This window comes from Artemia sp. Qi Xiang Cuo, chromosome 13, assembly GCF_049724085.1.
Source record: "Artemia sp. Qi Xiang Cuo chromosome 13, ASM4972408v1, whole genome shotgun sequence".
NCBI lineage: Eukaryota > Metazoa > Arthropoda > Branchiopoda > Anostraca > Artemiidae > Artemia > Artemia sp. Qi Xiang Cuo.
This window is the reverse complement of record NC_142806.1, coordinates 36,069,369-36,094,192: the sequence shown is the minus strand read 5'-3', so window position 1 is coordinate 36,094,192 and position 24,824 is coordinate 36,069,369. Positions and strand designations below refer to the sequence as shown.

General features: G+C 35.4%; 1 protein-coding gene across 1 annotated transcript in view; it reads right to left on the bottom strand.

Moving 5' to 3' along the window:
- LOC148945236 (A-type potassium channel modulatory protein DPP6-like) overlaps positions 1 to 24,824 on the bottom strand; it is a 420,942-nt gene that overhangs the window by 208,890 nt on the left and 187,228 nt on the right. The window contains exons 3-4 of the mRNA XM_089098982.1: positions 3,782 to 3,995; positions 2,796 to 2,937 (exon numbers count right to left, since the gene is read on the bottom strand). Of these exons, the coding sequence (XP_088955108.1) occupies positions 2,796 to 2,937; positions 3,782 to 3,995 (356 nt within the window). The remainder of the gene's footprint in view (positions 1 to 2,795; positions 2,938 to 3,781; positions 3,996 to 24,824) is intronic.

Here is a 24,824-nt window from a genome sequence, read left to right as displayed (position 1 = left end):
TTGCTTATTGTTACTTTAACACTTTGTTTACTTTTATACTTGGACTTACTGATTTGGGCAACTTTGATTTACAGGGCAACTTTGATTTACGGGGCAAGGGTTGTAAGCTATGCAATTTGTTTATTGTTACTCTGATCCTTTGGTTATTTTGATTCTTCGTTTACTTTAATAATTTCTTTAATTTGATACTTTTTTACTTTGATATTGTTACTTTTATACTAGTTTTGATACTTTGATGTTAAAAAAAATTGATTTTCAAATAGGGAATTTTGAAAAACTTGAAACTTTGGCAATCGCAAACAAACCGAGTCCGTTGATTTTGAATTGAAGTTATCAAGTATTCTGCAGTAGGTTGCATAGGTTGCATTAAGATATGGCTAATTGTAAACAGAGAAAAGCCATATCTGATAGTTCAAGAAATTGAGAAGCAAGTGTTTAAATGGCTTGGGCATGGGTAAATGGCGGGAGTGTACATGACTCTCTTATTGGACACATACTTGTCTGTTAGTTTTTGGAAATTAATTAAAAAAACTTTCAGATAAAAAAGAATTTTCAAAGAAAAGTAAAAGACGTATTAAACTTAAGATCAGCAGAAATGAAAATCTATAATAATTCAAACTCAAAATGACCAGAAATTACTATCAAAGAATAAATGAAATCCAAAACAGACAAAAATTAAATAAACAACTATAGCAAACAAGCATACAACCGGTACCAAACAAATGAATAAATGAATCTTAAAACAAATAAAACTTAAAATGAATATGCAAATCAAGCGTAAAGCAAATAAATAATCATTTACTATTAAAAAATAAATAAAACCCAGAACAAACAGAAATTAAATAATAAGCAATCATAGGAAACAAACATACAACAGGTACTAACCTAAATGAATAAATAAATCTTTTAAAGAGTAAAACTTAAATTTAATATGCAAATCAAGCCTAAAACGAACAAAAATCACCGCAAACAAAATTTTGGCTACTGCCCCCTACCCTAACGGTAAAACTATAGAGCCTATTGTGTCATTGGCATTTTACTAAAAACTATTTGTGTCCTGACAAGACTTGGAAAGAACAAATAAAACCATTAAAATGAATGTTTGATATATATTGCTATTAATTACTCAAAGCTCATCAGCTCAAGATTTTATTTCACTGCAATTTCCATTTTATTTTCAATGTTGTAACAAGTACAAAAGAAAATATTTGTTGCATAATTTGTTTTAGTAAAGCGTGCTAATACGCATTAGGCCTTAGAATTTTACACCTAGGGAAATGGGTAGTAGCCAGACTCTTGTTTGTATTGAAAACTATGTGTCTTGCACAGTCTTGGAAAAAACTAATAAAATTAAACTGAATATTTAATAAATAATGATATTAATTTCTGAAAGCTCATCAGTTCAAGATTTTATTTCACTCTAATTTTCATTTTATTTTCAAGGGTGTAATAGATACAAAAGAAAATGTTAGTAATGTAATTGTTTTCAGTAAAGCGCCTTTGAGACAATTGGGTTTATATTCCTCTTGAACATTCCCCTTCATTAGGAAGGGGAATGTTTTATCCTGGGTGCGACCGAAAAGGCTTAGGATATTGAAGCAAAATTTCGGTAAATATTGAGGAGTATATGTAGCAAAATCAAAAGAATATATATGTATCCAAGTTATCAAAAAGGCGTATCTATAATTTCTTAGAAACGGGTAAGGGTATTAACTTGAAACTTTCAGAGCCAAAAGCTAATATTGCTTCTATTGCGGCTGCAAATGAAACTACTTACAACTGCGACTGATTGCAAAAGCTACTACATGTATTTCTTACTATTTTCAGGGAATGTTGAGGGGGATGCTGAACTTGAAAACTTTAATGTTGAAAATAAACAATAACTTGGATGAAAACATATTTTAATGAAACTTTGATGTTAGAAAAAAATCTTTGTTGTTGAAATGGAGAATGGAGAAATGGAGAAATGGAGATATGGAGAAAAACTTGAAACGTAAGCAAATCAAACCTAACAGAAATTAATTAAAAACTTTCCGAAAAAGAACTTTTTCAAAGAAAATAAAGAGCCATATTAAGCTTAAAACAACCAAAAATAAATTCATGCAAATACAACACCCTCTTTTCCCCAAATACAGCCGATCAAAATATTTAGATAGTCATTATATTCAAAATAGTTCAAAGATTATGTAACTATACCTCTGGGGCCGATACAACCCCCCAGAACCCTGGGGTAAGGGTTGTATCTTATCACGTTCAATAATTCAGGTGGTGGTTCAAAAGAATCATCATTTATAACAACTGCAAATTTTCGTTTTTTGGGTCTTCCTACCGTCATTATATAAATATGTTTTCAATGTATAACGTTCTACCCATAAAATCACGCATTGAGTAGATTTAAAGCAAGCAAAAGAAAATATTTTAAAAATTTTCAGGCATTATTCTAGTTTTAATTACAAAATTGAAATTATCGCTCAGAAACCATAAATATATTTGCAATTTACATACTAACTTTAGCAATTCTCAACTGAAAACTAAAACAATTTTTTTTTTGTATGGAAATATATCACAACGGTCAAAGAACAAAGAGATCAAACTCAATGAAGAAACAAGCAGAATAAGTTACGGCCAGTAGAGAAAAGATAAAAAACAAAACTACGCGGATATTTCGCGTTTATAAAAGCGAGGCGTCTTCGGCGTAAAAGAAACAAAGATTAAAAACCTAAACTAAACTAAAAACACATAGAAACCACCACCAATATTAAAATACAATTGTGGCAACAGATCCACATAGGCACATATATGAATTTATAATGAGGATTTCGCTTCTAAAAAATAGACTCACCGATGTTGCATTTGACATTAACGCTTTAGTTTGAAGTGTTCGAACATCCATTGCCTCAATGCTACCATGTTCTCCAATGTAGGCGATTTCAAAATCTAGAAATTTTTTTAAATATTCATGTCATGACTCAAAGTAGATTCTAAAAGATTGAGGGAATTGAAGGTGAACAATGGCATAAAAGGGCATAGAAGAGGAAGCTACTTGCGCATGGTCGGGTATTGGTAGCGCTAAAAACCAACTTAATGGTAAAGTCCAAGACCTGATTGACGTTACATTCATAAACTAGTTACAGCTATACCCTATAATCATTATCTCACCCTATATCTCCATCTGATAAATAAAGTATACAGCTTTCTATTTAGCTTTTAAAACTTCTGTTTCCTCAGGTAAGTAAATATGGCGTCCTTAGGGCTTTCCCACTGGAAATCTTAGTACTGTTACTATTTTCAATATATATTTGATTTTAACAAATCAAGCCCCCTTCCCTCCCCTCGATCCATAGTCCATCATTAGAAATAAATTCCTGCACACTTACCCTTTTTCTGCTTAGTTTTAAAAATTCTTAACATGAAAATACCAAACCGATATGTAGAGTTAAAAGCAATAATTTTACCTTCATAATTATAAAAAAAACTCAAATTCAGGCTGTACAATACCGTAAAATAAACCTTATCTTGTAACAAAAAAATTCCTAAAAAAATCAAAAGTAGATTTGTTTTCCTTTTTTGTACTATTAATTGCTTGCCATTATATAACTAAAAACTGTTAAGATATAATTTTAAAAATTAAAAAACAAACGCTTGAAAGTGTTAGTGTTGAAGTAAACAACGATATTCATTAATCTCCGGAAATCCTAACAGTCTACATTCTTTTTCTTGTCTCTAGGTTTGGCAAAAATTTTCATGTTTCTGCCAAGACTTACGAAACACAAGATTTTACCAGATATCCAGGTTAAGTTCAATGGCTTGGCTTGCAAGTGATCTGTCATTACATCTTCCATACTGAGTCGCCTTCCTCTTACTCGGGGACCGTCGTCAGGTGGTGTCATAAGAACAACAGCAGTTACAATCAGTGAACATACGGAGACAATCACCAACAAAGAAATAAATATGCCTCGCCAATTTCGCTCGCTGGGAGAAGAGTTAACTAATTCCTAAAATGTTAAAGATAGATAAATCACAGTGGAAAAAATGATTAAGCTTGTAATTTATTGTTACTGGTTACCCCTGTCCGTGCATTAAAGGTTCACACACGCAGTATTTTATCATATGTAAGTATTTTCTAGAAATCTTGATTGAGGTTTCCTTCTGTTTAATCAAATTGTTTCTGGCTTTCAATATAGTCGAACTGAGTTAGTAGAGAGCAACAGATCTCAAGTTTTACCCCGCCATTAGTTCTATATGGGGTAGTCTTAGAAATTTGAGAGCGGATTTGATCAGAAAGTGAGTGCTCTAATAACTGGAGGACAATCTAGTGACTAGAGTCATTGGGTGGTGATAATACCTCTTCTGTGCCACTCTTCATCCCCTGGCACCCCCATAGCCTCCCATAGATTTTGGATCGAAATTTTAAGACAGTTATTTCAATAAGAATGATTAAAAGCTCTCAAAAATATGCCTTTAGGGGTAACGGATATTAGAGACCGTACACGATCATAATTCACCTATACATTTAGTAGAAAAAGGGGGAGTGTCGCACCTTACTAAAATTGGAGTATTAAATGGGGTAGGGTACACATGAATAGAAGTGTGGATTCACCCCATGACAACCCTTCCCTAAGCTTCAACGAATTACATGTTCCCAGGTCCCCTTGCATGCCCCAATGGTACCGGAACAAATTCAAAGATAGTCATAATAAAAAGTAAAAGCACATGCATCATCATGTATCCCTGCAAGAAAGGGAAAAATGGAGGAAATTACCCAAAAACTAAAAAGTAAACTGACAAGCAGCTATCCTCTACTGATTTCCCACCGAAAACATAAGTACTATGTTCAGTAAAAAACATAAAATTCCAACTTGACTCAGACTCATCAACGGCGCGGGGTATCCAAAATTTAAATAAAAAAAGAAATATCAGCGAATAAAAAACTCTTGAATTTTTTTTCTGAAAGGTCCGATTCACTCTTCAGCTAAAACAGGCGGAATATTCCAGGACGCTCGAGAAAGAGTCAGGGAATCGAAGTCTGATTCAACTGATTTAGTGGAAGTCGAATGTTACCAGAACTACAAAAATGATATCTAGAATGATCAGCGACAAGAAATGGACTAATTCTGAGGGTCGCAAGAGTATTACCAAGTAATTGAAAAAAAACTAAAGGCACACATGAAAGAATGCAAATTGACTTTCAATAAAGTAACAGCTTGTTTATAGAACCACAAGGATAAGGGTTCAAGGAAAAGATCCCTCACTTTCTCATACACCTTAGAAAACAGTCAGAAGGGAGGAAAAAGTCAACATTCATATTGCATGGCGGTAAGGGGCGTAACGCTGAATTAAATAGTCGAATAAAATTCTTAAAATTGACACAGGAAAAAGCTCTAATGAGCCTTCTAAAAATTCCGAGGTTCCTTGATACTTTCACGTTTATTACAATAACGTGATGCAAAAAGAAGAGAATCTCATCAAGAAAAATAACTACGATCCACTTACACCGATTACTATGTTTATTGATAGAAACCCTTGAAAGATGAATTTCCAATAGTTGAAGGAAAGGCTGAAAAATTTGCGAAAAAGTCAGGAAACTTAACTTAGCACCATTTAAGGCCATGCAATTAGCTAAACCATAGAATCACTCCCTAAAACAACAGCGCCAATTTGACACAGATCTACGGTTCCGCTCTGACAGGAATGCCAAGGGTTCTGTCGTCAGCGGAGGCAACTAGAGTCTCTCATCTGTTGATGGAAACCTACATTTGTGAGGATGGAAAGAATCAGTGTGATATAGGCGACAAAAATATAATAGTTTTTCATTCGTTACCCTAACAGGGTTAATAAGATCCTTAATATAAATAAAGAGCCTAACTTGCCCTAGAGCTGAGCCTTGTGGGACATCAAATCCCAGCTATGTGCCGGTCGGCTGAAAAGGGGGTCCACGTAGATAACCCTTCCAGACGAATATGAATCAAACTAAGCACTAGCATTCCCTCTTATACCGTAGTGAGATAATTTAGAGAGTGGAATTGGGAAGTTCAGGGGACCGAAGCTTTTCGGATGTCCAAAAATATAGCAGCAGGAATCTGGCCTGAATCAATAGCCAAATGTAAAAAATTTAAAAGAGTAACATATGCATGCTCTGTTAATTGCTCTGCTTGGAGGCCAAATTGAAATTCATGAAAAGTAGACTTTTCTAAAAAAGTATAGTCTTTTCAGAAATTCTTTTAAAAAATATTCAGTAAAGAAATTTGCAGATAGATAAGTTAATCACTCATAGGTCCATCAAACAGTTCGTGGTAATGAACTGTAAGTAAGGAGCGACCCAGCTCAATAGTAACCGAAATTGTAAAACAAACGGTATTTTGAGACCAATAGACATATCAAAAGAATTGGATTTCTGTGTTGATTAATTAAAAAAAAAACTTTCCGAAAAATAAGTTTTTCAAAGAAAAGTAAGGGACATTTTAAACTTAAGCCCAGCAGATACAAATACCTGTTAAAATTCAAACTCAAAACGACCAGAAATCACTATTAAAGAATAAATGAAACCCAAAACGAACAGAAATTAAATAAACAACCATTGCAAAAACATATAACAAGTAATAATACTAATGAATAAATAGATCTTAAAGTGAGTAATGCTTAGATTGAATATGAAAATCAAGCTTAAAACGAAAAAAAAATATTTTGCTATTGAAGTATAAATGAAACTTAAAACGAACAGAAATTAAATAAGCAATCAATGGGAACAAAGATACAATAGATATTAATGTAAATGAATAAATAAACCTTAAAACGAGTGATACTTAAATTGAATATGCAAATCAAGCTTGAAACGAACAAAAATCACTGCAAACAAGAGTTTGGGTATCCCCTCCTTCTCTCAATATAAAAGTCTAAAACCTACTGCGTCATTGGCGCTTTACTAAAAACCAATTTTATGACAAATATTTTCTTTTGTACTTAATATTGAAAATAAACATTAAAATTATAGTAAAATTTTGAACTGATGAGTTGTTCAAGAAGTTGTTCAAGACAAATATAGTTTCACTACAAACAAGAGTTTGGATACTGCCCCCTTCCTTAGCTGTAAATTAAAACCAAAAGCCTACTACGTCATTGGCGCTTAACTGAAAAACTAATTATTTTACAAATATTTTCTTTTCCAGTTCTTACAGCATTGAAAATAAAAATTCAATTACAGTGAAATAAATTCTTGAATTAATGGATCTTTCAACAATTAATATATTTATAAATCAAATATTCTATTTTAAGTTTTGATGCTTTCCAGGAATGTTCAAGACGCATATGGTTTACAGCAAAGCACCAGTGGCGAAGTAGATTAATGACTTTTATTGTGAGAGAAAGAGCCAATACCCAGACTATTGTTTGTAGTGATTTTTCTTCGTTTCAAGCTTGATTTGCATATTCAATTTAAGTTTCACTCGTTTTAAGATTTATTTATTCATTCACATTAATATCTATTGTATGTTTGTTTGCATTATTTAATTTCTGTTCGTTTTAAGTTTCATTTATACTTCAATAGCAATTTTTTTTTTCGTTTTAAGCTTGATTTTCATATTCAATCCAAGTATTACTCGCTTTAAGATCTATTTATTCGTTTATATTATTGCTTGTCGTATGTTTTTCGCTATGATTTTTATGTAAGTTCTGTTCGTTTTGGGTTTCATCTATTCTTTAATAGTAATTTCTGGTCGTTTTGAGCTTGAATTTTAGAAGGTATTTGTATCTCCTGGGCTTAAGTTTAAAATGGACTTTATTTTTTTTTGAAAAATTATTTTTCGGAATTTTTTTTTTAATTAATAAATAATAAAACATTGGAGCCGTACGACCTTTACTATAGGCAACGCTGTAGCGTTGCCTCTGATTTCAAATATTTAAGTTTCATTCAGTTTAGTCTTATCTATCAAAGGTTATGAGCCTCAGAAAATTTGCCCTTTTTTTTAAAAAAGGGAAACACCCCCTAAAAGTCATAGCCATCAGATTTATTAGATTTAGCGTATCAGAGAACCCTACTGTAGAGGTTTCAAACTCCTATCTGCAAAAATGTTGAATTTCGTATTTTTAGCCAGAAGAAAGATCACTGATGTGTTTTTTTTTTTTTTTTTTTTTTTAGGGGTGATCGTATTGACCCAGTGGTCCTATAAAGTCAGAAGAGGACTCATTGGAACGGAAATTAAGAGTTCTATAGTCTTTTTTAAGTGACCAAAAAAATCGGAGGGCAACTGAGCCCCTTCCCACACCCCTTTTTTTCTCAAAATCGTCTGATCAAAATTTTGAGATGGTAATTTTGTTCAGCATAATTGAAAGGCTGAATAACTATATCCTTGGAGATATCATGAATCCCCATAGCCTCTGTGGAAACGTCTTTAAGTTACAAAATTTTCACATTGTTTACGTATAGTATTTGTTATTGGGAAGTATGCATACATTTTTTAGATGGGGTGGGGGGAATTTTCTGCTGGAGAGATTTTCCACAGGGACACTTTGCCATGGGTCGGGAAGTTTCCAGGGAGTGAATTTTTTTTCAAGTTTACTCTTGGGGAATTTGCCAGAATTTCTATATGAAATTCGTCTTATGTCTTGCTTTCTCTTTGCCGACTCAATTTTACGCCTGGAGATGTGGTAATTGTCCGGGGTAAATTTTCACCAGGATTGAATTGTCTAGAGAATAAATCCGTAGGGAGGAGGGATTTTTTCGTGGAGATGTAGCCACATTTCCTGGTATTATTTTAAAAAACGATCAGAAATTAAATATAAAACACATTTTTTCAACTAAAAGTAAGGATCAACATTAAAACTTAAAACGAACAGAAATTATTACGTTTATGAAGGGTTTTCTCTTCTTCAACACCTTGCTCCTTATGCTAAAGTTTGGATTCTGTTCCAATTCATTAAGAGCGACTCCTGAAACACTATGTTCCTTTAATTAGAACAGCTTTTTTTAAAGCACCAAAAACTTCAGCGTAAAGAGCAAGGTATTGAGGAAGAGCAACCTCCCTCACATACGTAATATTTTTTTTTCGTTTTAAGTTTTAATGTTGCTCCTTACTTCCTGTTGTAAATACTTTTTTTGTATTTAATCTCTATACAAAACAAACAACGAGCTCGAGTAAAGTAACTGTAAAAACTTTGTTCTCTAAAGACATTGAGTTACAACTCCTGTGAAAAAAAAATTCCTCGAATTATTATAAAAGGAAAATCTAGTGAATCCCCCCCCCTCCCTCGTCCACGAGTCCTCAAAATAAATCTTTGCGCAAATGCCAAATTTTATTTCCATGTGATATCGTCAAACTCATATTCAACGCTAATAAGGACAGGGTGGCTCCATGGGAGGTTAAAGAGGCCAGAGTTTGCCATGAACATTCATTCTATACCATGATTCGTGATATTAGAGCAATCTAATATTTCAAATGTGCCGCTAGCCTTTTACCTAAGGTTGATGTGCCTGTTTCATCTTTGTTTGAAATAGCCAGTTATTGTAAAAATTCAAAGGATTGTAGGCAATGTTTAGACGAAATATTTTTCGAGACCTCCATTGAAACTTTTAATCCCACAGGGCTATAGTAAACAAATTAATTTCAATTTTCTCCCCATTAAGTTCTAAGTTAGTTTTCTCACAGAGTGGTAGCTTGTAATTTGTCTCATTAATAAAAGACTTTGATGAAGCTTGGAAAATAGCAGTGGTAAATAAGTTTCCAGGAAAATTTACTTCTTCACTTAATTTTAATCAAACAGTTCGTGGTAACGAACTGTAAGTAAGGAGCGACCCGGCTCAATGGTAACCGAAACTCTAAAAAACGGGATTTTGATACCAATAGATACATCAAAAGAATCAGATTTTAATTCTGATTTCAAATATATAAGTTTCATTAAGTTTAATCTTACCCATCAAAAGTTACGTGCCAGAGAAAATTTGGCTGATTTTCGAAAAAAGGGGGACAGACCCCCTAAAAGTTATAGAACCTTAATGAAAATCACACCATCATATTCAGCGTATCAGAGAACCCTACTGCAGAGGTTTCAAGCTCCTATCTACAAAAATGTGGAATTTTCCATTTTTTGCCAGAAGAAAGATCACGGATGCGTGTTTATTTGTTTGTTTGTTTGTTTTGTTTTTTTTTTTTTTTTTTTTTCCCCAGGGGTGATCGTATCGACCCAGTGGTCCTAGAATATCGTGGGAGGGCTCATTGGAACGGAAGTTAAACGTTCTAGTGCCCCTTTTAAGTGACCAAAAAAATAGAGGGCAACTAGGCCCCCTCCCACGCTCATTTTTTTCCCACAGGCACCCGATCAAACTTGTAAGAGAACCCTTTTGTGCACCAGGGTCGCACATCGGATAAAAAGGTCTGGTAGGATGTCTTGATCCCCCACTGTCCCCCGGGGGAGGGCTGACCGTTCTGACCTTTACTCACTGTTCACCTATAGTTGTGGTTTTTGGGTAGTATACAGACTTTTTCTGAGGAGTTTTTTTCGGGTAGGTGGGGGACGGAGCGGGGGGGGGGCTATATGGAAGGATCTTTCCATGACGGACGTTTTCACGGGGGAAGGGACATTGCAACGAAGGGGGCGCCGGATTTCCCAGCATTATTAAAGAGAAAGATCAGGAATTAAATAAAAAAAAACAAGTTTTTCAACTGATCAACTGATTGTGATTAAGAGGTCATTTTTAAAGAACTGGAAAAAAAAATTCGAACTATAGTTTAAAGAGCAGGGTATTGACTAGGGGGCGAACCCCCTAACATACGTGTTAAAAATTTATGAATATAGAAGTTCGTTACGTAAGTTAATTCTAAGTTACGTATATTTATTACTAATAAAAACGTTCGTAAATAAAATTAAACAAGTTTCGAGAAAGCCATTTAACCAAATATAATATGCAAATTTTGTTTTAATTATTCATGTACGGTGAGCCAAAATCAAAACCTGCATTAATTCGAAAACGTACAAAAATTAAATAAAAAAAACAAGTTTTTTTAACTGAAAGTAAGGAACGACGTTAAAACTTAAAACGAACAGAAAGTAGTCCGTTTATGAAGGGGCCTGTCCCCTCCTCACCACCTCGATAATTTCTAGAAATATTGACTTTTTAAAAACTCAAATTTTTAAAAAAATAAAAAAACATTTTCGTATAGAGCGTGGCGTTGAGGAGGGGACAGCCTCCTTCATAACCGAAACTCTATAAAACGGGATTGGCTGGGGGAGGGGCCCCTAAAAACTAGGAGGAAGACCCCCTAAAAACTATAGAACCCTAATGAAAATTAGACCATCAGATTCAGCGTATCAGAGAACCCTACTGTAGAGGTTTCAAGCTCCTATCTTCAAAAATATGGAATTTTGCATTTTTTGCCAGAAGAAAGATCACGGATGCGTGTTTATTTGTTTTTTTTTGTTTTTATTTTTTTGTTTTTTTTTTCCCCAGGGGTGATCGTATCGACCCAGTGGTCCTAGAATATCGTTGGATGGCTCATTTGAACGAAAATTAAAAGTTCTAGTGCCCTTTTTCAGTGACCAAAAAAAAATGGAGGGCAACTAGGCCCCCTGCCACGTTCATTTTTTCCCAAAATCACCCGATCAAGATTTTGAGATAGCCATTTTGTTCAGCGTAGTCGAAAATATGATAACTATGTCTTTTAGGGTGACTTAATCCCACGAAGCCCCCAGGGGGAGGGCTGAAAGTTAGGAACTTCACCCAATGTTAGCATATAGTATTGGCTATTGGGAAGTATACAGACATTTTCAGGGGGAATATTTTCTGGTAGTTAGGGGTGGGGGTGGGTCGGGGGTTATATGGGAGGATATTTTCATGAAGGAAGTTTTCCTGGGTGAAGGAAAATTGCTATGAAGGGGGCGCCGGATTTCCCAGCATTATTTAAAAAAAGATCAGAAATTAATTATAAAAAAAACAAGTTTTCCAAGTGAAAATAAGGAGTAAGACCAAAACTTAAAACGAACAGAAAATATTACGTGTATGATTGGATTAAACCCCTAGTCAATGCCTCGCTCTTTAAGCCAAAGATTTTTTAGTACTTTCATAAGAGCTATTTATCAAACAGTTCGTGGTAACGAACTGTAAGTAAGGAGCGACCCGGCTCAATGGTAACCGAAACTCTAGAAAACGGGTTTTTGATACCAATAGATACTTCAAAAGAATCAGATTTCAATTCTGATTTCAAATATATAACTATCATCAAGTTTAGTGCTACCCGTCAAAAGTTAGGCGCCTGAGAAAATTTGGCTGATTTTCAAAAAAAGGGGGAAAGACCCCCTAAAAGTTATAGAACCTTAATGAAAATCACACCATTATATTCAGCGTATCATAGAACCCTACTGTAGAGGTGTCAAGCTCCTATCTACAAAAATGTGGAATTTTGCATTTATTGACAGAAGAAAGATCACGGATGATTGTTTATTTGTTTTTTGTTTGTTTTTTTCTCCAGGGGTGATCGTATCGACCCAGTGGTCCTAGAATATCGTGGGAGGGATCTCTTGAACGAAAATTAAAAGTTCTAGTGCCCTTTTTAAGTGAAAAAAAAAATGGAGGGCATCTAGGCCCCCTCCCACGCTTATTTTTTTTCCAAAGTCACCCGATCAAAATTTTGAGATAGCCATTTTGTTCAGCATGGTCGAAAATATGATAAATATGTCTTTTAGGATGACTTAATCCCCCGAAGTCCCCAGGGGGAGGGCTAAAAGTTATGAACTTTACCCAATGTTAACATATAGTATTGGTTATTGGGAAGTATACAGAAGTTTTCAGGTGGTTTTTTTCTGGTTGTAGGAGGGATGGGTGGGTCGGGGGTTATGTTGGAGGATCTGTTCATGAAGGAAGTTTTCATGGGGGAAGGGAAATTGCCATGAAGGGGGCGCCGGACTTGCCAGAATTATTAATTGGTTATTGGGAAGTATACAGACATTTTCAGGAAGGATTTTTTTCTGGGGGGGGGGCTAGAGGAGGGGGTTACTCTGGAGAATATTTCCGTGGAGGATGTTTCTTTGAGGTAAGGGATATTTCTATGAAGGGGGCGCCGGATTTCCAAGCATTATTTAAAAAACGATCAGAAATTAAATAAAAAACAAGTTTTTTTCAACTGAAAGTAAGAAGGAACATTAGAACTTAAAACGAACAGAAATTATAACGTATGTGAGGGGGTTCTCCCCCAAGTCTATACCTCTCTCTTTAAGCTACAGTTTTTTTAGTGCTTTCAAAAGAGCTATCTATTCTAATTAAACAGTCTTTGTGATTCAGGGGTTTGTGAATCAAATTTTTTTTTAACTTTTAACGTAAAGAGCGTGGTATTGTCTAAAGGGATAACCCCCTCATATACGTAATAACATATACGTAATAAAAAAAACAATAAAAAAACAAGCGATAGGCTACGGCTCAATAGTAATCGAAACTTTTAAAAACGGAATTTTGATGTCAATAAATGTATCAAACGAATGTGTTTATAATGCTGATCCTAAATATATGAATTTTATTAAGTTTAGCATTACTCATCAAAGGCTACAAGCCTGAGACAATTTCCTCGATTTTTTAAAGAGGGGGGAAACATCCCCTAAAACTGAAAGAATTTTAATGAAAATCACACAGTCAGATCAGCGTATCATAAAACCCTATAACATAGGTTTCAAGCTCATATCTACAAAAATCTGCAACTTTGTATTTTTTGCTAGAAGAAAAATTTACGAATATAGAAGTTCGTTACGTAAGTTAATTTGTAAATTACGTCAGAACCAAATTTAGAGACAGCCATTTAGCAAAGGAAAAGTAAAATTTTTATGGAAATTTTGTTTACTTATTCAATGACGGCGAGCCAAAACAAAAGCTGCATTAACTAAAAACCGATCAGAAATTAAATAAAAAAAAACAAGTTTTTTCAACTGAAAGTAAGGAGCGACACTAAAACTTAAAACGAACAGAAATTATTCCGTATATGAAAGGGGCTGTCCCCTCCTCAACGCCTCGCTCTTTACGCTAAAGTTTTTTATTGTTTTAAAAAATAAAGTTGTGAGACAGAGTCAAACTTTAGCGTAAAGAGCGAGGCGTTGAGGAGGGGACAGCCCCTTTCATATACGGAATAATTTCTGTTCGTTTTAAGTTTTAATGTCGCTCCTTACTTTCAGTTTAAAAAACTTGTTTTTTTTATTTAATCCTCTTTAAAAATGACAAAAATATGCTCTATACAGAAGAAAATAAAATGCATAAAATCTGCAAGATTCTGGACCATTCAAAAAAAACACATGACGTTTTCTCAGCTAAATGCTGCAAAACAAGGAAACAATACTTTTAAGCCAAAGTTTTCAGAGGAGGAGGGTATCTACGAATAAGTATTAGGAGGGAGGATATGCCCACTCTCTGCCTCTACTTATACACGGATCCTTTCTCTCTTTCCTGGTGCTCTTAGGTTCCTCTCTTAGGTTTTTCTCGTTTCTTTGCCGTCACAGATCAAATCCCATTTTCTGCAATGAAAACACAGTTTATGTCATTGCGTAAAGCCGAAGTAAAGCAGAGAATACTCTTGAGCAGGGTTGCTACCTGTAGAACGAAAGGGCTAATTTAGCACCATTTATATGTGCAGCAGTATAGCACCTGCTCAGCGTTGCGACCTGCAGCACGAAAGTGCCATTTTAGCACTATTTTAGCAATATTACATTCAATTCTTTGACTGTAGCACCGAAAATCGCTGTGTAGCAAGCAAATTTGATTAAATGCAAAACTTTAGGAACTGACTGTAGTGGCAACCCTGCTGTTGAGGTTACCAATCATTTACTATGAATATATAATCGGCCATTATAAGGAAATTCTTTATATTTAGAACACAATTTAAAATGATACTCGTAAAATTTTTGTAGCTTTTGATTACATATCACGTCAAAACATACAAGCATAACATTTAAATTATTATTTTTGAAAAAAAATGAGCATAATACACCCGATAAACATCCAACTATAAGTACCCTTGTAGCGCTGTGGTTTAAACACTCGAAACGAATGTGTCACTATCAAGAAATCCATGCAATGAGAGCGTTTTTGTCTCTCTAATAGCTTAGTAGGCTAGTCGAGCCTGATTTTCTGTTTGATTTTCTGATTTTCTTGTTCCTTCATTTGAAGTTATTTTTCTCTCTATTTTTTTTTTATTATTGCCTTTTTTGACATTTTTTAAATTCCCTATTGTCTAGAAAAAAAACTTTCCTAAGTTTTAATATTTAAAAGAAAAAGTTGTTACAATAAATAAATAACTACCTGGCTCTCTGAAAGTCCTGTCTGCATGTTTCCTTTTGTGGGCATAGTCTACTAGACCTTATCCATTTCCTTTTTCTACACAACTACTTCTTTTCTAAGAGCTGCATTGAACAAGCTTCATATATTGGAGACAGTTTGTTTAAGAAAGCGCAGAATCCTGTGTCAAGGTGTTTATTTATTAATGTGAATGAATAAATAAGGTGGAATAAGAAATTGAAGTTCCTTTTTTAAAAGAAGATTGTGTAAAGAAATCGCAGTAGCAATAGAATTCTACTGAATGATAATATATATTTTAGTGCATATCATAGTGAACTAGGTCTCCAGAAAGTTCGAGAATTTTCCGGGAATTTTAGCCTTCGTCCCTTCCCTACATTAAAAAGATTTGTATTTGGTGGGAAATTTGGGACAGTTAGTCCCATATTTTCGTAATATGGGAATTAAACATTGTTGAATTACAAAATGAATAAAAAACAAAAAAAAACATAAAATGTAGGTTTTTTATCTACACTATGCTCTAGCGCAATGGAGCACAATCAACTTTATGCTAAACATAAAGTTCATTTCGAATAAGACACTAAAAAAGATACAAATATTTTTCAAAAACAATTTATAGAACATTTTACGTAAATAATGAACAAGTGCTAGCAATAGAATGTGAACTTTTTGGATCCTTAATATTTGATGATTTTTCTAACCCAGATTATCAAAAACTTAAAATTCCTTAAATTTCCAAGAGTTGAATCGAAATCCTATGAGCCTGAAAGGAAAGAGAAATTAAAAAAAATTAAGGAATAATATATTAACCGACTAGAAATCAAACAGCGAAATTTATCTAGTCACAAATTTATATATATATATATATATATATATATATATATATATATATATATATATATATATATATATATATATATATATATATATATATATATATATATATATATATATATATATATATATATATATATATATATATATATATATATATATATATATATATATATATATATATATATATATATATATATATATATATATATATATATATATATATATATATATATATATATATATATATATATATATATATATATATATATAAAGAAAAAAAGGGAACTTCTGAATGTTATCTGCCCTTTGATCCAATATTGCTTAATCCCAACAGAATCCTTTGAAGTAGGGCTGTATGAAGTACAAACAGCTTTTCGGACAACAGAGAGTATGCAAACAGTATTTACCCATACGTGACTTGGAATCGTAACAAAAACAGCAGCCCACTAGGCCCAGATCATCTAGGAACTAAAAAACCGATTGCTAGTATGATCTATATAGCTGCTTAGTTCAAGGGGAATTTACTTACAGCGGTAAAATTCTACTTTGTTACCCTTCATTAGGAAGGAGGCTTCCCATTTCATTCCTTCTAGATGATCAGAGGCTGGCCCAATCCTATTTGTGCGTGCCTTCAAAACCTGGCTCTGCCTCTGATAGTTGAATCAGGATGGTCGAACTGGACATCAAATTTCTTCTTCCAGAGAGAAGCCCTCATCGACTTAGTGTGTAGTAGATATAAAGGACAGCTACAGAACAGATGTTACCAAACCTTTCAGGGCAAAAACGACTGCCTCATAAATGAAAATACTAAAAATATCTACACCAGCTTTGCAGCAATCAGAGCAGAGTTGGGTGGCGTGAACTGGGGATCACTGCTCCTGGAGGGCTAGATTAACAACACATCAATTTCCGATGAGCTTACATCACTTCAGGAGAGGCACGCCTCTATTAACCTTTGGCATAGCTCAAGACACTCCCACACATACTCATCAGACAAGTGTAAAACCAAAACCAACAATCCCATTGCAGAACAAGTTAGAGCCAACGCTCTAGCATTGCCTGTAGCAAAGACCCATAATCCTACAATGTGTAATTTATTATTATTTATTTTTTCTCATGGACTTTTTGTATACAAAGTTTGTCGCAGAGACTATGGAGAGGGCTCATTCGATGGAAACTTTGAAGTACTAGCGCCCTTTTAAGATTTAAAAGTGAATAGATGGCAATCAGCCCTCTAGTCAATTAATTTGTAAAAATCGAAACTTGAGAGGTGAATCGCAGATAAAGCATCGATCGGAGGTATATTTCGTATGGCAAGTTTCTCCATCTCGCTTGTGAAACGGTCTATTACCTCGAAGTCATATGTTTAACGGAGTCGAATTGAACTGACTGACTGATATTGAGTTTGTCGGTTGTTGAGTTTAAAAGAAAGTCTTTGAAACGAATTAAAATGGCTTGACTTCTCTTGCTTCGAGTACTGGTTTTAAATTTCGGAAATTTTAATTTATTGGTATCCTGTAAAGCCCAGAATTTGTGTGTCTATTTTCTTTTGTTGTTCCATTTGTTGTCATTTCTCAGCTTCTGAAGTTTCTCGTAATCCCTAGAATAAGTGCGAGTACCTTATAAATCAACAAAATTTCTGGTTGAAGTTTCTCTTATAAACAATGTGCAATTTCTTATTGAAGTTGCTCTGATAACAATGTACAAATAAATAACACTTTTTCCAAATGTGCCAAGTTTAGACAATAGATACCGAGTTCATTTTTTCCAGTAGTCATTTTGCTTCACCTTGGAAATATTCACCTTGGAAATAGGGCAGACTGCGTAAAGTAGAAAGTCTGGGCATTCTTCTCAAGATCGAGGCCTTTTTACCCGCTAATACTCATGAATGTCATTAATAGTCCAAGTCGAGTTTCTTAGGCAGTCAGTTAAAACCAAGTTTGTATTTTCCATAAATACAATTAGTATATATGCCTAATAGATATTATACTAATGGGTATTTATATAGTATATGGGTATATATACTAATGGGTATATATATATAGTACAATTGGTGTCTAATTTTTGCATGCAATAGCAGCTGATTGATCACTCTACTACTTTTCTATTTGATATGTACCTGAGTACATATCAAAACGCTAATTGTTCTTTTCCAGGAACGTCTTTTGTCTCGTCAACAAGAATAGAAAAATAACTAGCTTGTTCTACTTCTAAAATAATGTCTAGGCGCAAAGAATTTCCTATCAGTACAATCGTGTCATTTTGATACTCGAGACTGCAATAACAAATACAGTAACACTGTAACTTGGTCTCTAGCTTTTCATCGCCATTATTTAATTCTGTATTAATCCACGAATTCAAATAAACGACCCTGGCGTGTGGATGTTTCTGATTCGTCATTACTCCTCAAACCAAAACCCTGGCGGCCATAAAAGCAAATAGCATGAATAATGTACTTCACATTCTGTTTTTGTTTCTTGTTCTTCTTGACATCTGGATTGGATTAAGGCATCTGCTGTAGATTTCGAAGCATCAGTAATAATTATCTTTAATTCTGTCCATACTGAAATGCAATTCCTACGTCTTTCAGAGCCATCATTTCCCTTTAATAAAGCAGAACTGTCTTTCCACTTCCAAAATATTGAATCAATTAAAGCCCTTTATCCAGTAGTTGCTGAACCCTTGGAGCCCAAACAGAAAATGGGGGCAAGCAAAACAGAACATGGAATCAAAGTTTTTGAGTATTCAATACATTCATAAGTCTTAATGTAATACGCACTGAATTTCCTTCCGTTAGAAGTAGAGGCCAAATATCACTCAAGAATAGGTTGAGCTGCTTTGTCGTAATACTTCCTAGAGATATCCGAAAGAGGTTCTTGGATGCTACTGTTTCAGCATCCAAGACAGCTGCCTTGCACATCCAAGAAGCTGTTGCGGGTTAGAACCCGCAACAGTTTCAGGGATGGAGACTGAACTTCCATGTTGTCGGGGTCTATTCTTGTTCTGCTTGTTCTTAAAAAAAAAAACAGTCACAGGTGGGGAATCCATTTGCACTAATCCGACAGTTTGAGTAATGACATTATTGCCAGTTCCTTGTACTAAGTTTTATTCATTTTTCTCCCGCATTTTAACCGAAAAAAAAAATCTAAAGTTGGTTGTCGCTCTTTATGCATAGTTCGGTTACGAGTTCGTAAGACCAATAAAGATAAACTGAACAGATGACGCTTAGTTTTTTATTTAACCCTACTCAAAGATCACATTTCTGGTCGAGAATATGGTAATAAAAAGCCGTGAGGAAGTGTTTTGGATATTTCAAAACAAGGTTTTTAAGAGAGTGGGACAGATGAGAAATTTGAAAAAATAGTTATTGAAAAGTAACGGTGCTTAATAGCTGTAAAAGAACAAAGCACGGAAGTGGCAAATACAAACAACCTGTCTTGCTGGTTTAATATAAAGCATAAAAAAATAGAAAATAGCCATGAAATATAATTAACAAGGTAATTTTCAAAATATAGGAAGGTCGTGGCCCCCTTTCCCTTCCCTAGTTTGTACCACTGATTGGGTAATGGGACCAACCACACGGTACTTAGTGTGCGGAGGGAGGGTGTTAACTTTCGTATTGTGTTCACTAGTTAGGTGCGTGTAGCCCCGTCAACAGAAAATGCAAAAATCACATCAGCTACGCTAGTACGAATCTTGAAACTATAAACTGAATTCTAAATTATAGATGACACTACAAATACATGGATTTAAAATAAAAGTCATAAACGTAGAAAAACTAAAGCCTTCCGAAATTCCCCCTAAAAAATTAAATCTTGACTAAACTCATGTCAATCCCACTTCAAAGAGCTTTAATCATGAGAATCCTATTGTTGACTTACTTAGGTCTCCTGTCGGGCGCTGCTCGGCGTAGGTCCAGTGCGAGCGTTTGCGCTTCACTTGGTCTGATGTTTTCCATCGCCAGAAACTCAGACAGGCTGTTGAACCATCGGTTCTTCCGTCGGCCACAAGGTTGCTTCCAGCCAGCTTTCATAGGGTCAAAGTCAAAGATCTTCTTTGCAGATAAGTACAGGGGAGTTTGAAGTGGGTGTTAAAATCATCGTAAGGTACGCTTGGCTGCTCGGGTAGAAAACAGAGACTGCTTGATGAGCTGCAGCAGCTTCTCACTACCCACGAAATCAAACCATCTTAGACCTTCGATATTTCTAAGGCTCTTCGTCTTGAACACATCGATGGCCTTTAATGCTGTGGCTGATATATGCTATTTATCAGCTACGTCAAGTATTGTATAACCGACTAGGGTGTTGAAAATCCGTATCTTAGTTGAACGACTGTTATTTGGTTTTGCTAAATTTGACGGTTCAGCCTGCCCATGGCAGAAGACACTTTGGATATCCTTGCTTTCAGCTTGACGAGTTGCGAAAGATCTGAAAAAAATATGGAACCCAGGTAGGTGAACCTTTGTACAACTTCAATACTAGTTGTTCTGTCTAGGTTAAGTAGGGAATTGACATCAGGAGAAGGTGGGTCTACGGTCATAATTTTTGTTTTATCCCAGTTTATCAGCAGTCCCACATTTGTGGCCTCTTCTCGTAAGATTGGTGCTTTGAGCAGCTGATCCATGGAGTCTGCTAGGATGGCTAAGTCATCAGAAAAATCAGCATCTTAGACGACACGACCTCCAAACTTGAGTCCAAAACTGAGACTTGAAGTTGTCTTTTGTCATAACATGGACTATGATAGGTAAAGGGCTCTGGAGCACTGGACATCCTTGACGCACTCCTGTCGTGATTTGGGAGAACAGGCTGCATCAGCAGTTAACATGAACAGAGCTTTCTATACCATGATGTAGAGCTTTGAACAGTCTGCAGTATTTCTCAGGGAGACGGGTCGATTCTAGAATCCACGAAAGAGCATCTCGGTCCACCGAGTCGAACGCCGCGCGGAAGTCAAGGAAGACAAAAAAACTTTCTTTTGGAAATCCATGACTTTTTCTATTATCTATTGAATCGTAAAAATCTGTTCGATGTTTTAACGGTCCAACATAAGAGCAGCTTGCTCCGGTCACCAAATCCTACGAATAATATTCGGATATCGATCCAGAAGCACCATTGAGAAAGTTTTCCGGGGACTGACAGCAGAATTTTTCCACTATAATTCGAGTAGTAGGTTCAAGAGGCTTTCTTCTTCCATGAGGGGATAATGACACCTTTTCCATCAACCCTCAGGGATTATCTCAGTTTTTCAGATTAAGGAAAACAGAGTGTGAAAGAACAGGAGCATTCTAGGGCCTGCATATTTCAGCAGTTCAGAGCTTAAGTCACAGATACCAGCAGATTTATTGTACTTGAGATTTTTGACTGCATTTTAGATTTCTGAGGTGTTGAAGGGCTTATCTAGAGGATTATCTGCTTCAGGTCTATGACTGCTAGACTGGCTGAGACTATCATTTGGAGGGGAAGACGGGCTGGCATTGTTTAGGAGTGAGCATAAGTGGCCCTTCCACTGCTCGAGAAAAGAGCCTTCATCAGAAAGAAGTGTCCCATCCCTGGAAAAGACAGGTCCCAAAGTCGAGGATTATTTTCTATGAGATCTCGGAGATGCTTGAACAGGCTACCCATGTTTTTTTCTGCTAGTTCAATTTCATCGACTTCCCTTACAACAAACTGGGTTTAGTCCCGATGAATGAGTCTGTCCCGCACTCCATTAAGCCTTCGACAAGTGGCTTTGTCCCCAAGGAGTCTTGCCCTCCGTCTTTGCTCTATGTCCTGCAGCATTTCATTAGTATACCACGATTTCTTTGGAAAACAACTTCACTTGCAAAGCACTAGTTGTGCTTTTTCACTCGTCTGTGATTTAAAATACTTCTAAGCGTCTTTGCTGCTGTTAATTGTGCTAAGGAGGTCGAAGCGATTCGATACCTAAATAATATATTTCAGCCGAGTATCTGGTTCCTCAAGTTTCCCAGTATCTACTGCGACTGTTCTTCTTGCCAATCGTCGTGCTTGGAGGTGAAGCTTGAGTTCAATGCACACAAGCCTGTGGTCTGCATTTCCGAGCTTTACTGATCTGTAAATTCTGCCGTTCTCCAGTGATTATCTCCAGCGTTTAGATAAATAGACGTGATCAATGATCTCCTTTGTCCAACCGTCATTTCTATATTACGTGCACTTGTAAGGAAGCCTTTATTTGTGTAACTCAATTTCAGTAAAGTTGGAATCCCCTTAGCTCCAATAGATCAGAAATAAACTGACTATTTCATATTAGCCTAAACTTGAAAATAGCTTTGCTTTGTATATTGACCATCACATATTACCTAGTCGTAAATCTTGGTGACATTTCTTTGTTTAAGCATCAAACGACATTTTGAACCAATAATAAATAATTGAAGGCCCAATCCAGACCAGTTTTGTATAAAATAGAGTGGAATATCATAATTTCAAGCTTTTAGAATCAAGGCCCAAAATACTGGGAAAAACTACTTTTTAACAGAAAGTTGGGGATTGTCTATAAGAACGGAACGGAAAATCACTAAGGGAACCAAAATTAAGTGCCAAACTGAATAAAATGTTAGGATTAGAGATAAATAGGGGGCTTTCTTATGAGGAGAGGATACTAGAAAGGAACTTTGGTAAGTAGCCTTTTTAACTAATTATAGGAAGCACCTGCCTTTTCTCAATTTCTTTAAACGTAAAGTTAAAATAATAAAGTAAAATATTTTTGTCACTTTTGTCTAAGCCGAGAAGATCCTATTTCTGTGTTGAATTAGGTTAATTGAATTCTTCAAATTCCCCTTTTTAGCCCTAAATTTAGTCAGAGCTTTATCCTTTTGTCACTTGTTCTAAACCCAGAATATCCTATATCTGCGTTAAATTAAGTTATTAATTGAATCTGTTGAGCTCCTTTTGGCCCTAACTTTAGTTAGAACGATATTTCCCTTTTTGGAAACTTGCCCAGTTGACTTATTAAAGATTTGAGTCTTGCATATAATTCAAGGTAGCCCCTTGGATTTATTCTGATTAATTAAGAGATACGTGATCTAATTAAAATTAATTTATAGCAGAAGGTGGTGATCACCCTTGTCAATACCTAAACATTCTTGTTCGATTTTTATCTCATTTGGTTGAGGGTTGCATAATTTCGTCTTTATTCTTCCTTTAAGCTAAGGCCGGGTCTGTAAAGGATAAAATACTTTACCATTAATTAAATTTAAGAACTCGAGTGAGAGTCTTCCCAGGAGCATATAATTGGTGAAACAAACTTAGAATAACCTAGTGTTTAAGGTGGGAAACCCTAAAACAGGGAATACACATTATTGGCTGTATGCTTTTTTCCCGATTTTTTGTTTCAAGGAACTAAAACAGTATCAAGGAGGCACACTTGTGCCTTTTTAAAGAGGCGACGCACCACAATGTTAAGCGATTTCCGGTCCTGGTGGTCGCAGAGAGACGGCGGTGATCACATTTTGTAGCCTAAGCTCAAACTAAGAAACAAGCAAAATTTCAACCCCCCCCTCCGACTTTATCTTCTTGGGGGAAAGTGGGCCGGAAGTTTCGACCCTCCCACCACAACCCCCTTTAACGTTGTCAGATCGGGCTGAAATTTAGTGTATAAGCTTTCCTAGGGCCTAGGAGTTTATCCTCAAAATTTCAGCTCAATCCGATCGCTCCTTCCCTGTTTTCCAAAAACCAAATATAGCCACTTAATGTTCATCAAATTTTTTCTTTATTAGCAACGCCTACAGACCACAGTTGGCAACGGATACGGGTGAATGAGGACTCATTCAAAGCGAAATTTGACCTGCTAGGGCCTTTTGATATTTTCAGACCGAAAAAATTATCTTCCAAATCTACATTTACGAAAAACCTCGTTTTTCCCATAAGAGCCCATGTTAAACGAATGCCGCCAAGAGCATGCATCGGCATTCGTCGTCGGAACTACGTCATTCACTGATGAATGTCAAGAGATTTTAATAACTTAAGTCGATAAAACGTTACGTCTCGTCCGATGAAAATTAAAAAAGATTTTAATAGTATAAAAGTAAAGCATTTTAGGATTGTTGCTTATTTTTTTTTTTCGTTTACAGGTAAGTCTCCACTGCTTTGATAACATGCCGTATACCTGCACGCTCGAAGAAAAGTTGAAAAAGGAAAATCTTACTGTGCATTTGATTTGAGCTTTCAGGAATTAAAAGCCTTAACACAAGAATATTCAAAATCGGGGGGTTTGGAGGGCGGCAGTCCCCCAACTTTAACTCCTGATACGATCAGCTAACAGTTAGTCAAGCAATAATAAGTAATAAACTGTACAAAAACGTGCAAAAATTATTTGAAAAAAACTACGTTTTCTAAAGAGTTAAAGAGGCTGAGTCACAAGTTCGAACCTTAAAACGTACAGGGATTTGGAGGTACACTTGGGGGGCTGCCGCCTCCCAAATCCCCGCTTCCGTATATGAAAAGGGCTGTGCCCTCCTCAACGCCTCGCTCTTTACACTAAAGTTTGACTTTCTCACAACTCTTTTTTTAAACAATAAAAACTTTAGCGTAAAGAGCGAGGCGTTGAGGAGGGCACAGCCCCTTTCATATACGAAAGCGGGGGTTTGGGGGGCGGCAGCCCCCCAACTGTACCTCCTAATCCCTGTACGTTTTAAGGTTCGAACTTGTGACTCAGCCTCTTCAACTCTTTAGAAAACGTAGTTTTTTTCAAATAATTTATAAAATAAGTCACA